The sequence below is a fragment of the Cebidichthys violaceus genome, unplaced genomic scaffold, assembly GCF_023349555.1.
Source record: "Cebidichthys violaceus isolate CVI_PGR_0920_01 unplaced genomic scaffold, fCebVio1.0.p SCAF_16, whole genome shotgun sequence".
Taxonomy (NCBI): Eukaryota; Metazoa; Chordata; class Actinopteri; order Perciformes; family Stichaeidae; genus Cebidichthys; species Cebidichthys violaceus.
The window spans coordinates 4125336-4137875 of record NW_027176329.1 but is presented as its reverse complement, the minus strand read 5'-3'; the positions used below and the strand labels follow the sequence as shown (position 1 = coordinate 4137875).

Below are 12540 nucleotides of genomic sequence, written 5' to 3'. Positions count from 1 at the left end.
AGATTTTGACTTTTTATCTGATAATTATGACTTTATATGTCAAAATTATCACTTTTTATCTAATATATATGACGTTTTAGCTCATAATTGACATTTTATCTAATAATTATGACTATTTATGTAAAAATTATGACTTTTTATCTCATAAGTAATACTTTTATCCCATTATGACTTTCTGTCTCATAATTATGACTTTTTATGTCAGAATTGTGACTTTTTATCTGATAATTATGACTTTTTATGTCAGAATTGTGACTTTTTATCTGATAATTATGACTTTTTATCTCATAATTATTACTTTTATCCCATTAAGACTTTCTGTCTCATAATTATGACTTTGTATGTCAGAATTATGACTTTTTATTTTTCAATTATGACTTTATGTCAAAATTATGACTTTTTATCTCATAAGTAATACTTTTATCCCATTACGACTTTCTGTCTCATAATTATGACTTTTTATGTCAGAATTATGACTTTTTTTTTATAATTATGACTTTATATGTCAAAATTATCATTTTTTATCTAATATTTATGACGTTTTAGCTCACAATTGACATTTTATCTCATAATTATGACTTTTTATGTCAAGATTATGACTTTTTATCTCATAAGTATTACTTTTATCCCATTAAGACTTTCTGTCTCATAATTATGACTTTTTATGTCAGAATTATGACTTTTTATCTCATAATTATGACTTTATATGTCAAAATTATCACTTTTTAATCTAATAATTATGACGTTTTAGCTCATAATTGACATTTTATCTAATAATTATGACGTTTTAGCTCATAATTATGACTTTTTATGTCAAAATTATGACTTTTTATCTAATAATTATCACATTTTAGCTCATAATTGACATTTTATCTCATAATTATGACTTTTTATGTCAGAATTATGACTTTTTATCTGCTAATTTTGACCTTTTATCTAATAATTTTTTGTTTCATAATTATGATTTTTTATCTCATAATTTTGACTTTTTATCTCATAATTGACATTTTATCTCATAGTTATGACTTTATATGTCAAAATTATTACTTTCTATCTCATAAGTATTACTTTTTATGTCAAAATTATGACTTTCTATCTCTCAATTATGACTTCCTGAAATTTGTTTTCTTCACAACACTGTATTTCCCCTATTTGAATGATCTTGGTGTATGTTTTTAAGTACTCTGGAGCTAAATATGCTAATAATATGCTAATTGTTTGCACAATTATTCTACTCTCTGCCCCACTATACATGTACCTTATTCATCTCTCATCTTCATCCTCCTTTCCAACTTTTGTCTCTTTCAGCTTCCTTTCTTTACCTCACTGTGTTTTCTATCCTTCATCAGACGTAGATCCCTCTCCCGTCCTTCTTAATTATCTTTACTTCAACTGTTCATTCTTCCTCTCCTTCTCTTCTCTCTCCCTTTCCTTTACACACTTTCTTTTTCCTGTCCTTTACATCTCCATCCTTCCTATACCCTTGATGTTTCATATTTTCTTTGTCTGTCATCTTCTTTCCTTTCAACTTTCTCCCATCTTCATCCTCCTTCCTTTAACCATGCACCCTTCCTGTCTATCATGTTCCTCTTCCTCTTTACCCTTTGTTTTACTTTCTACCCCCCAACTTCCTTGTCTACTTCTGTCTTTTCTATCTTTCAACTCCTTAAACGTCCCACTCCTTCCTTTCCTTAGCATCTCTACCCTATATATTCTTCAACTGCCTTTCTTTATTTCCTCATTCCTTGGTATACCTCACCTAGCTTCCTCTCCCATCCATCCTTCCTCTTTTATCTTTTTTTCTCTACCTCTTCACTCATCTCCTTGCCTTCCTTCCTTCTTTGTTTACTCCCTCCTTCACACTTCCTCATTGTTCCTCATCTATCCTCACTCTTTCATCTTCCTAGGACACACTGAGCTCCTCTCTCCTCTTCTCTATCTCCTTCTGTATGAATTCATGTCTCATTAATTCACATTTCTAACGTTGCTTCTTCCCCGGAGTCTCTGTGCTTTCTCTCCTCACAGGTTTCCATGGATCCTGGTTATACCTGGACCCTGGTCCTACTTCCCACCACGTCCCTACTGACACCTACTGGTAATATAATTTTTATTATTACTCACATTACTATTTCTATTACCGATTAACGCACAGTACTGACTTTGCTTCTTCACCAGAGTGTTTGTGCTTTATCGCCTCACAGCTTTCCGTGGATCCTGTTTACACCTGGACCGTGGACCGACCTCCTGCCGTGGTTCTGTCACATACATTGAATGTGTTGTAACTGTTTTATTGTTCGGTCTGTACACGTGACATCTATTGCACTTCTGTCCATCCTGGGAGAGGGATCCCTCCTCTGTTGCTCTCCCACAGGTTTCTCCCTCTGTTCTCCCCGTTAAAGGGGTTTTGGGGGAGTTTTTCCTGTTCCGATGTGAGGGTCCAGGACAGAGGATGTCACATGTGTACAGATTGTGAAGCCCTGTGAGGCTGATTTGTGATAAATATAATAAATAAATATAATTGAATTGAATCTTTTATCCCTGAATCATTTTCATCTCCACACCCCCCTCGCTCTCTCTTTCTCTTCCATCCACAACCATCTCCTTCATCTCCTTCTTGCTTCCTTCCTTTTCACCCCACACTTCCTCCCCTTAATCCTTCTTCCATTCCCCCCATATCTTTCATAGATGGGAGATTTAGGGCCTATGTCCTCCTGTCTTTCATCTTCACTGAAAACAAGAGAATTGTTAATCAACTTAAAATAATTACTTCAATTGCAAACAAAAATTAAAAAACGTTTTAACTTTATTCATATCATTAAAATATCACAGTCTCTTCACATTTCTTCCTTTACTCACACTCTCCCGCCCTTATGAGGACATGTTAAATGAAAGTAAAAGCCAAGTACTACCCATGTATATGTACAACAATAACACAGTAACTAAAACTTTCTGGCTGGATCACATGCTGTCTCCTCTCGGTGGATCCGGCTCAGGAGTCGTGAACTGGAAGGTGAAACAAACAGGGACACCGGTCAGGACGGGTCCCGTTGCGATCGGCAATACAGGGGTGTGGCTGTAGAGAATTGTAGAGGAAAGGGTGGAGTGACACCCTGGAGGAATCTTCGGGATGCGGTGACTGTGGTGACTTCTGGTTGACTTGTGCCACCAACGGCTATGATTGTATCAGTTTCTGTACGCCCCGGGTGGAGCGAATCTGGTGGAATGTGCACCGTGTCAGCGTTAATCGAGTCCTGTGAAGGATCAGAATCGGGCACGTCCTGAGAAACGTCCGTGCCCAGTGCAGTGTGTGAAGGATCATCTGGCATGAGCCGTAAAGGGTCCGTGTCGGCGGAGGTCTGGGGATCCTCGGGGTCTGGCAGAGCTGAAGTATTGGGCGTGGCTGCAGAAGGCCCTTCGTCTGCAGAGGGAAGCTGGGGGTCAGTCTCCTCCGTAGCATTCGGTACGTCTGTCTCTGTAGACGGTGACGGCAGCAGCTCCTGTGAAGGCCCACCGTGAGCGTCGACCTCCTCTGATGAATTTGACTCACTGGACTCTGATGACTTGGATGAATCCTCACCCTCACTTACACAGATCTGTAAATAAACCAGAAAATGCATTTCCTGCTGAAAATGCGTTGGAATGCTGAACGCTGAAATGAATTGCAAAAACATTGCTGAAAATACAGAAATGAGACTACCTGTCTGAAAAAAAATGTTGAAGCCCGAAAGCATTTAAACTGCACTGCTGAAAACCCTTCTAGTGTAAACGTCTAACTATGGTGTCTGTAGCTGAACGTATGAGAAAGAAGAAGGCTTTGAAAGTTGAAGAAGCTTAACAGGATTTCAAGATTTTCTCCAGAGATATCCCTTTGAAAAAAACTTGCAAAAAGCTTAATAATTCAAAACGTTTAAAGATTACAAATATGATAAGTCATATCACCCTCTCCTGAAAGAGCTGAACATTTTAATATATTCGAACGGATTCTGTGGCTTAACAAACGTCAGCAGTAGTGATATTTGTAGTAGTAGTAGCAGAAGTTGTAGTGATAGTAGAAGTATTGTTAGTAGTAGAAGTATTAGTAATTAGAAGAAGAAGTAGTAGTATCAGTTGTCGTAGTAATAGCTGTAGTAGTGGTCGTAGAATTTAATATAACAGTAGTAGTAGTAGAAGTAGTAGTAGTAATGGCAGTATTTGAAGTAGCAGTAGTAGTAGTACTAGTAGCAGTCGTACTAATACCTGTAGTAGTATTAGTACTGGTAGTAGCATGAATAGCAGTAGTAGTAGTAGCAGTTGAAGAACAATACTTGCTGAATCAGCATTCCAACAATTATGTACAGCTGTGGAACAAGGCTAGCGACGCCTCCAACATGTGTGACTTTAAAGATTTTCAAATCACCGTTGGCTTCAAAGAGCGGGACTGATTTGAGCAGCACATTTCGGTTGTGCCGTTTCAGCTTCACGCTCATTTTATTCAAGATAGTTTGATCAAAGAAGAACAAGCTTTTCTCTACATGTGTTCAAATGACATTCTCAATAAAGGCAACACGAGTAGAGATGAAAACAAAACTGGCATTCATCTAAATGGCTGTGTCGATTATGATGGGCCGGCACCATGGAGGCCAGGTACTTTGAAACCTGCCAAAATAACTCACAACTTAAGACATTCGTTCATTTTATTTCTTCAAATCCTTCAGAAGTTGTGTATTCCAAACTATACTCAGCACTGAATCAATGTACTATGTACTATATCTTATGTTATTATATATGTTGTTAACATGTTAAGGTAATAAGTCACGAACAGATTGGAATGATTTCTGTGTTCTTTTTAGTTCATTAGCTGCAGATCAACTTTAAAGACTCAACAGTCACATCAAACGGTTACATACACATGAAACACAGTGATACTCGGGCAAACTGACGTTCTTCTAGTCATATGTGTGATGAAGATGACTAATAGGTGCCATTTATATTAAAGCCTGATTAAACACGTCAGTATGAAGAGACATGGATCAACTCTAATGAATGACCTAAGGCAACAGATTCATTTCTCTACCAACACGTGTCCTCAGAATGCTGCTGTAATGATCTGCATACAGCTTCAATGGGAGCACATCATCATGTGTATCGTACCTGCAGCCAATATGTCAGCTTACATGTCACTTTGGTGTGTAATGGTATCATTTCTTTTTGGTTTACTTCATCCATGCCATTTTAGTTTTTAATCGTTTCATTTTACATTCCATGTTTTGTGTCATAACATTTTGAGACTTGACACCATTCACACGTTATCTACTCGGTGTGTTCCGTGGCTCCATTAAAAACATCAGAAACATGTTTTGTCGTAGAACCCTTAGCAGGACTTCTGTCCTTCAAGTCCTTCAAGGATCCACGCTGCTCGCAGACGTCTGTAATCAAAGCCGCCGAGTCAGCAGTAGACGGGCTCTGGAAGGCTGGACGTCTCATAGTCCTGCTCTGTGGACAGCTCAGCTGGCTGCCAGTGACACTCGATCAGAGCGTCGTACAGTTCTTCACTGAGCTCCATGAACTTCCTGTTGGCCTCCACCACATCCAGCTCTGGACTGGGATCTGCAGCACAGAGACGGTCGATGACAAAAAAGCTTCACGGAGCAGACAACAGAAATCCTGAATCATTTAATGCAATCAACACCTTTAAGATTTACAATAAACAACCTGGAGACTAAACAATCAAAACTCTGATTGATACACAATGATAACAGGAAGGGGAATTTGTTGTCCTTAATCCCAATACTAACCTTCAAGTCCATCGTCCTGAACGGCCTCACTCTCCTAGACAGAGAACACATGTTAGAGGGAGTCACGTCTGTTGAGGAGGACTGGCTGACGGGTGTCATCACTTACCTGTGGTGGGGGGTACTGCGTGTAATCATACTGCTGGTAGTTGTAGCCGTACCCTCCTCCAGTCTGATCGTAGCCCCAGGAGGGGTAATAGCCCGGATAGGCCTGCTGCTGGTACTGGTTGTACTGGTCATAGGCGGGCTTGTACCCCGAGCTGGACTGCCATGATCTGTGTTCCGACGGCTGCTGCTGCTGCCTGTTCCTTAAACTCAAGAAGCAGGGAGAGACACACCGCTGAACTCCGATCACTTGGCTTGTGCTCCTGGCACAAATCAAATCAGCTGAGCAGAAGAACTCACTTGTTAGCAGCCAGGCTCAGCCTCAGAGGTTTACTACCCAGTCCCACAGCACCCTGACAGTCCTCTAGAGCCCGCTTCTGCAGCCGCTCGTCTGGGAACTGAACAAAGCCACAGCCCCTGCAGAGACACACAGTACAGCTGACCTCTTTGTATTTGACGAGGACAGGATCGTTACTTAAACCAACATTAAAACAAAGCCAGACTAAACACACCAGACTTGACAGCTGACTCTTTGTTGAGGAGATCAAAGCGAGTATAAAAGGTGTTCAGCTCATCTGGCACATGATGGGGATGCTCCTGTTTTGTAGCCTGTGATGTTGTGGATCACCTGCCTCATGTCTTTAGTGTTGTTGGTGTTGAGGTCTCTCTTGACTCCTCCTCCTTGCCTCCTTGAGGCCAGCTTTCAGTCTTGTTCTGGTGATGCTGTATGCTTCCTTGTCACCTGAGTGAAAGGCAGCTTTTGCGTCTCTGGATAGAGTTCTCACCTCTCCATTCATCCATTCTCTCTGGTTGGGGATTGATTTTATTGTGATCACATCATCAACACATTTGCTGATATGTGATGATGTCACTGTTGATGTATATTCCTGTAGTGCACTTTTTTTTCCTTTTTTTTCTTTGCATCTGGAGGAAGAGTTAACAGCAGCAACAAACACTGCTGAATTCTCTGGGCAGATATTATGGAGAACATCTTAGCATTAAAAATTCAACATCAAGGAAACATTGTCCATCGACTTTGACTATGTTTGAGCACCAAGCATCATCGACGTGAACACAGTCCGCCTCCCGGAGTCTTGCGTTCTGATGGCGCGTATACAGTCCGCCCTTCAAATGCAATAGCTTGATCTGGGACGTTACGATGAAGCCAGGTCTCTGTAAAGACGCACAGTCTCTGATTTCCTGTTGCAGGGTCAGCCTGGTTCATATTTCAGACATTAGCAGGGGGCATGCTGGGTCCTCTTGGGGTGGTCCCACCGCTTTCTGTGGCGTTTTGTGAGAGTGGTCAGAAGATGTTTTGTGGGAGGTGGTCCTTTCAAGACCTGCAGCACTAAATGCTACCCTTGTACCTTCTTTTCCGGTGTCGAGTGTGTTTTTCTCTTAAATGCAGTGGTCTGTGGGATCTACCGGCTTCCACACGTGCAGCCGTTGAGCCATGGAGGAAAAGTGAACGGGTTTATTTCGCTCAAACTGTAAACGGGAGCCATGGAGGAAAAGTGAACGGGTTTATTTCGCTCAAACTGTAAACGGGGGAAAGAAGTCGGCTTTGGCCAGTTTCATTTAGTTTGTCGAGTTTGACTGAAGCGCGTTTGATGCTGCTCTGCTGCTTGAGCACCTCTCCCAGCTGAACCTACTGAAAACGAGTGGTACCACTAGCTTCACTGTGGAGGACTCCTGCTTCTTCAACACACTGTTGAACGGCTAAATGAGCACCGTGAACACATCCCTACACCGATGCAGGCCAACAATATACACGCACATTTGTCACAGATTTTCTCCAGATTACTCACTTGGAGTTGCCCATGCTGTCCAGCACCACTTTCCCACCTCGACAGGAAGGGTATCGGTTGTAAAAGAACTCGTACAGCATCCCATCGTCCACCTCTGGAGTGAGGTCTCCCACAAACAGAGAATACATCTGACTACAACAAGAGGAAAGAAAGACATGCGACGAGTCAGTGCTCATTACATCATCACGGAGACATCTTAAGAGGGAAGCGTCGGTGTTCTTCAAGCTCCCGTCTCATGTCTTTGCGTTGAAGTGACTAATGGGGACGAGGATCTCTGCATACGGTCCAGTACTGATGGATAACGCTGTGACCCGAGCTGCAATGCAAATATGTGAAGCGCTGCACGATGGTGGCCAAAATGATGGTCAAGATTTGGTTTATTTAAATGAATCACAATTTGAATAAACACCTCTCCCAATATAACGCACGTGACATAAGAAACCATTCATTTGTGTACAATATGAATGTATGTATGAGCAATATAAACACTTCATATTTAAATCAGATTATATTTTTTATAAATGTTTACTTATTTATTATAGCGTCACTGTTTATGATTATTGTTCTGTGTTCTACCGAGGTCTCTTGTTGCTCCACTTAATCCTGCACTGCCTTCCCTTCCATCTTGTGCTACATTCCTGCTGATGTACAAACCTCTGCATCAAAATGAGACTCATTCACAGAGCATCTCCTACAGGCAAAATAGAAATACAATCGATTTGATGTGCTGCAGTGTTTTCTACGAGCGAGCGCTCATTTTAAAACGCTGCAGTCGATCGACTTCACTTCGTGGTGGGAAGACAAAATCATGATTGCGATTAATATTTGATCGATTGTGCAGCCCTAAACACGCGCTGTTGTGGCCACTAAAAGCACTCGTTTTCACCACTAACAGGCTCAGATTGTTAGAAATGGAAAGAACCCTACAGAGAAATAAAAGGCTTTGCTCTCCCTTGATCCAGTCTGTTTGGTATTATGTCCAAGGAGAAGTCATGTGACATGTGAACATGGGCTCTCACCACCAGTCTCCTGAGCAGCAGCTGGTTCACCCTCCTGTAACTCGTAGGGTTAACATATACTCAAGAGTCAAAGAAATACAGACGGCCATCGAATTCAAATACCTCATGCATATTGTCAAAATCATCTCCACATTCAGCCATGACAATGGAAATCTTTAAATAGCACTAAGCTAGCTTTCTGTGCTCCAACACAACAAACTCTGCACGGCTGCCAGTCGAGTTTCCACTGTTGTCTTTTGGCAACACATGATCCATAATGGTACATTACCAATCAAAGCCTGTCAGTGGCAAAAACAAGCACTTTTAGTAGACGTGAATTGCCGATAGGATTACATTGCAGCTCGTCTCCATTAGTCAGTTAGACTCAAACACATGAGGAAATAAGGTCCAGGTTGAAAAACACAGACGTCACCCTTTAATGTCACGGTCATCTTTGATTTCCTGCTCCTCCACATGGACTCACCCACTTTCTTGTTTCCCAAAGGTGGCTCGGTTTAATTTGAATCTTGTGGGCTGTGAAAAAGAAACGTTAAAAAATACCATTTCTCCGGACAACCGAGACAAAAACATAAGAAACATGGTTCCTGTCTGAACTCCCATACCGGATTGGCTCCTGGTAAGGCTTTTCCGTTGATTTTGCGGAGACATCTCTCTGCCGTGGCCTCATCTGTCATCTCCACAAAACAGTAGCCCAGAGCCCCCCTGGGTGATGACAAACTGTTTAACGTCAGAATAGATCAAGTCCAAAAGAGACAAATGCTTGTGGATTTAGCGCTCACCCGGTCATCTTGTTGCGTATGATCCGCACATTAATCACCTGCTCCCCCATGGTGGAAAAGGATCTGGTGACAAACTTCTCATCCATGTAGGCCTCCAGCTACAGACCAACAGATTGGAAGAGAGAGCTCAGCACACATTCCATAACGGTTCCCATTCATACTTTCAGCTGAAAGCTAAGGAGATCAGCTGATGCTCCATCACCACTTAAAGTTGTGAGACAGCTTCTGGACATCATGGAGCACCTAAACGCTGTTAAAGCCCATTTCAATCTATGTATTCTAGGGGGCAAAACTGAACAAAGCAGATAAAGAAACAATTGCATTGCTTTCATTGCAATATCTGCATAAAAAGCTGAATTTAAAAAAGGGGTTTTAAACAGTCACTTTATCAAATGTGGTCCAGCTTTGACAAATCTTCACACAATGGGCTTTTATCTAACGTCACATCTAGTTATCTGGATGGAAACATGTGGGACTTCACCATTCTGAAAGGGGGGTCTTTACAGTCTCCATGTTAGTCTAGTTCAGGTTTAGGAATATAAGCACAGTGGGTTTTAATGTAGACCTGGTCTGTTGAGGTCGAGATGGAGAATACACACTGAAAGCGTTATGTTAGAGGAGAGGGACCTGGAGACGCTGTGCTCTACTGAGTTGACTGCTAACATTACGTGTTGTTTAACTTAAACAGTCGTTCAGCTAACGTTAGTCCATACAAAGTGAAACCCAACGAACAGGGCAACAGTTAAGTGTTGGTTTTCTAAAAGGGAGTTTTGAATTGCCTTCCATTCATACAGCGTGTGTGCCGATGCTAAGGTAGCGCTAGCTAACACGGTGCTCACACCACACGACTCATCGCAGTAAAGTAGCTGTAAAGTGTGGAGTACTCACGTTCCCCATCCATAACGTGCTCATGCTGCTGCTGAAGGTGGAAATATTCCAAAGTGAATTATCTGAGAATAAACGTCGTCAATTAGGCGGAACCTTCAAGGCTGCACATGCCGACTAACGTAGCGGAATAGCAAAAGTGGGAAGTACACGAAGAGTACATCCCAAGTCTATTATTTGTCATTTCCTCGCTCCTCGCTTGAACCGGAAGTTGTTCTGCTCCTCCATCTTAACGGCCGTCCCAAAACTCTTGGCTGCGGTCGAAAAGTCCATAAATTACCGCCTATCGTCTATTCCTAACCACTTTTCCTTGACGTCCTGTTCATATTCATCAGCATGAATCCCATTACTTTATGACTGTATGAGTATAATTGTTAAACCTGTGTCAGACAACCATATCGTTTGTTTTTAATGGACGGCTGAATGGTGCGTCACTTTAAATGTTGCCGCCGCAAGGAATTGTGGGGCGGAATGATCTACTTTCCTTTCGTAAAGGAAGGTCCAGTGTTTCCTATGCTGAAGGAGCTAATAAAGGAAGCATTAAAGCACCTTTCCTTAGCATTTAGAGACTTCGACCAGCTCTCATCATGGAAGACACTTAGATACTTCCATAGATACAAACTAGTCCTTTTTGCTTAGGAAGGTTCCCAACTGAGTGACCCAGAAGTATCTAAGTGGCCTATCCAAGTAGTTCAGTGGTTCCCAACCTAGGGGTCTGGCCCCTCCAAAGGGTCACCAGATAAATTGGATATAATCTCTATAAAGATAATCTGCATTTAAATTACTACATATTACCAGTATTTATATGTTCACACTACTTCGCACCAGGAAAACTATTTAGTTCCTCTGTACTGTATATCTATGTATGACATATATCTATCTATCCATCCATCCATCCATCCATCCATCCATCCATCCATATCTCTATGTCTCTATACACTGTATATCTATATAGATATAGATAATAGCTCTCATCTTATTACGTACACCCTGCTAAAACTAATGCAGTCTAATAAAACAGCCTCTGTGTTCTCTGCAGTTTATTGAGAACTACATAAAGAACTGGATGAAGTGTGTGAAGAATGTGAGAAACACAAGCCCATTAAACTAAATAACCCATCCTGGCTTCCAATACCTCAGACAGGAATGTGGTTTCCAGCGTTAAAATGATACATTCCTAGCTATACAACCCCAATGTTCCTCATATACGACACTGATGATGGGCAACCTTCAGACATAAAAACACCAGCATCAGCTGTTCAGCGCAGGGTTTCATCAAACAAAATATGTTTTTGTGCAATATCCTTTAACAACAATTTCTGAATGATCCCAAGTACAACTTGCAAAAAGATGTTGAAAGATGTTTCATTTCAAACGCTTTTTTTAAAATTTATTTCCTTAAATGAAGAATGAGCTCCCCACACATTTCTAAACCCCCAAATCCCCAGGAAAAAGAAAACGGCCCCGGGTCCACAGTAAAGTGAGCTTGTCACGTTACACACACACACACACACATCGCATCGCACGCCTCAGTGCAGCAGGTCTTCAGAACCTGTGGAACCTGCAGCAGCACACGGTGGACAGATCTGTTCTTCTAGTAGGGTAACGTGTCCAAGCACACTTCAAATAAGGTGCTGCTGAATGACCGTCAGCACTTCCACTCACAAATGATACTGTATTACATCTAACTCGCACTGTAAAAGGCATTACAAGAACATGTCCATGAGACAGATTTCACCTCCACTGCACACATTACATACGAGATGTTCCTGTAAAAAGTCGTTGAACAGAAACGCTTTGTCCACTTACTACTGTAGCTCCACAACAACGCATAAAGACCACAGAAAGTCTAGCTAACCTCAAGTCACAAGTTCTCTTTTATCACACAACCTAGGTTGAGTAAATAAGAGATCCATATATTATGTGCATGTTTGATCTTATTTGCACACTTTATTGTCTTGTTGGACAACCTATGAATGTGCACGTTATGTCGTTCCCACACAGCTCTTTCTTACACACACTCATCTTGTTTACACGTCATCCTGTTCACGAAAGACATTTTCTTGTTCACAAGTTTTTTTTTTCTTGTGTGCACAAGATTTAAAGACTATTTTTTCGGGACTTTAGGACTCCGTAAGTGGACTTTGACCTATACTGTTACACAAAGTTACAT

General features: G+C 41.4%; 1 protein-coding gene across 3 annotated transcripts; it reads right to left on the bottom strand.

The window, feature by feature from the left end:
• Positions 1 to 4659: 4659 nt before the first annotated feature.
• Positions 4660 to 10788, bottom strand: LOC137872547 (tRNA selenocysteine 1-associated protein 1-like). 3 transcript variants are annotated; one of them, XM_068710803.1, is made up of 9 exons: positions 10371 to 10788; positions 9483 to 9580; positions 9306 to 9420; positions 9167 to 9216; positions 7685 to 7816; positions 6177 to 6293; positions 5881 to 6079; positions 5775 to 5808; positions 4660 to 5586 (listed from the first exon to the last, which is right to left on the bottom strand). In XM_068710803.1, the coding sequence occupies exons 1-9, from the start codon at positions 10392 to 10394 to the stop codon at positions 5426 to 5428; spliced, it is 930 nt and encodes a 309-aa protein (XP_068566904.1). In that variant the 5' UTR covers positions 10395 to 10788; the 3' UTR covers positions 4660 to 5425. The 3 variants fall into 3 exon arrangements, with proteins under 3 accessions (XP_068566904.1, XP_068566903.1, XP_068566905.1); XM_068710802.1 differs by having other exon boundaries at positions 5881 to 6085; positions 10371 to 10786; XM_068710804.1 differs by having other exon boundaries at positions 5881 to 6085; positions 9306 to 9405; positions 10371 to 10786.
• Between the last annotated feature and the right edge of the window lie 1752 nt (positions 10789 to 12540).

Bases quoted from the DNA above. Each gene is read 5' to 3' on its own strand.
- LOC137872547 (XM_068710802.1), bottom strand. From the start codon at position 10,394: ATGAGCACGTTATGGATGGGGAAC. The intron at 6,294-7,684 runs GTGAGTAATCTG...GTGTCTCTGCAG, and splicing joins GACAGCATGGGCAACTCCAA to GGGCTGTGGCTTTGTTCAGT. The intron at 5,809-5,880 runs GTAAGTGATGAC...TTCTCTGTCTAG, and splicing joins CGCAGTACCCCCCACCACAG to GAGAGTGAGGCCGTTCAGGA.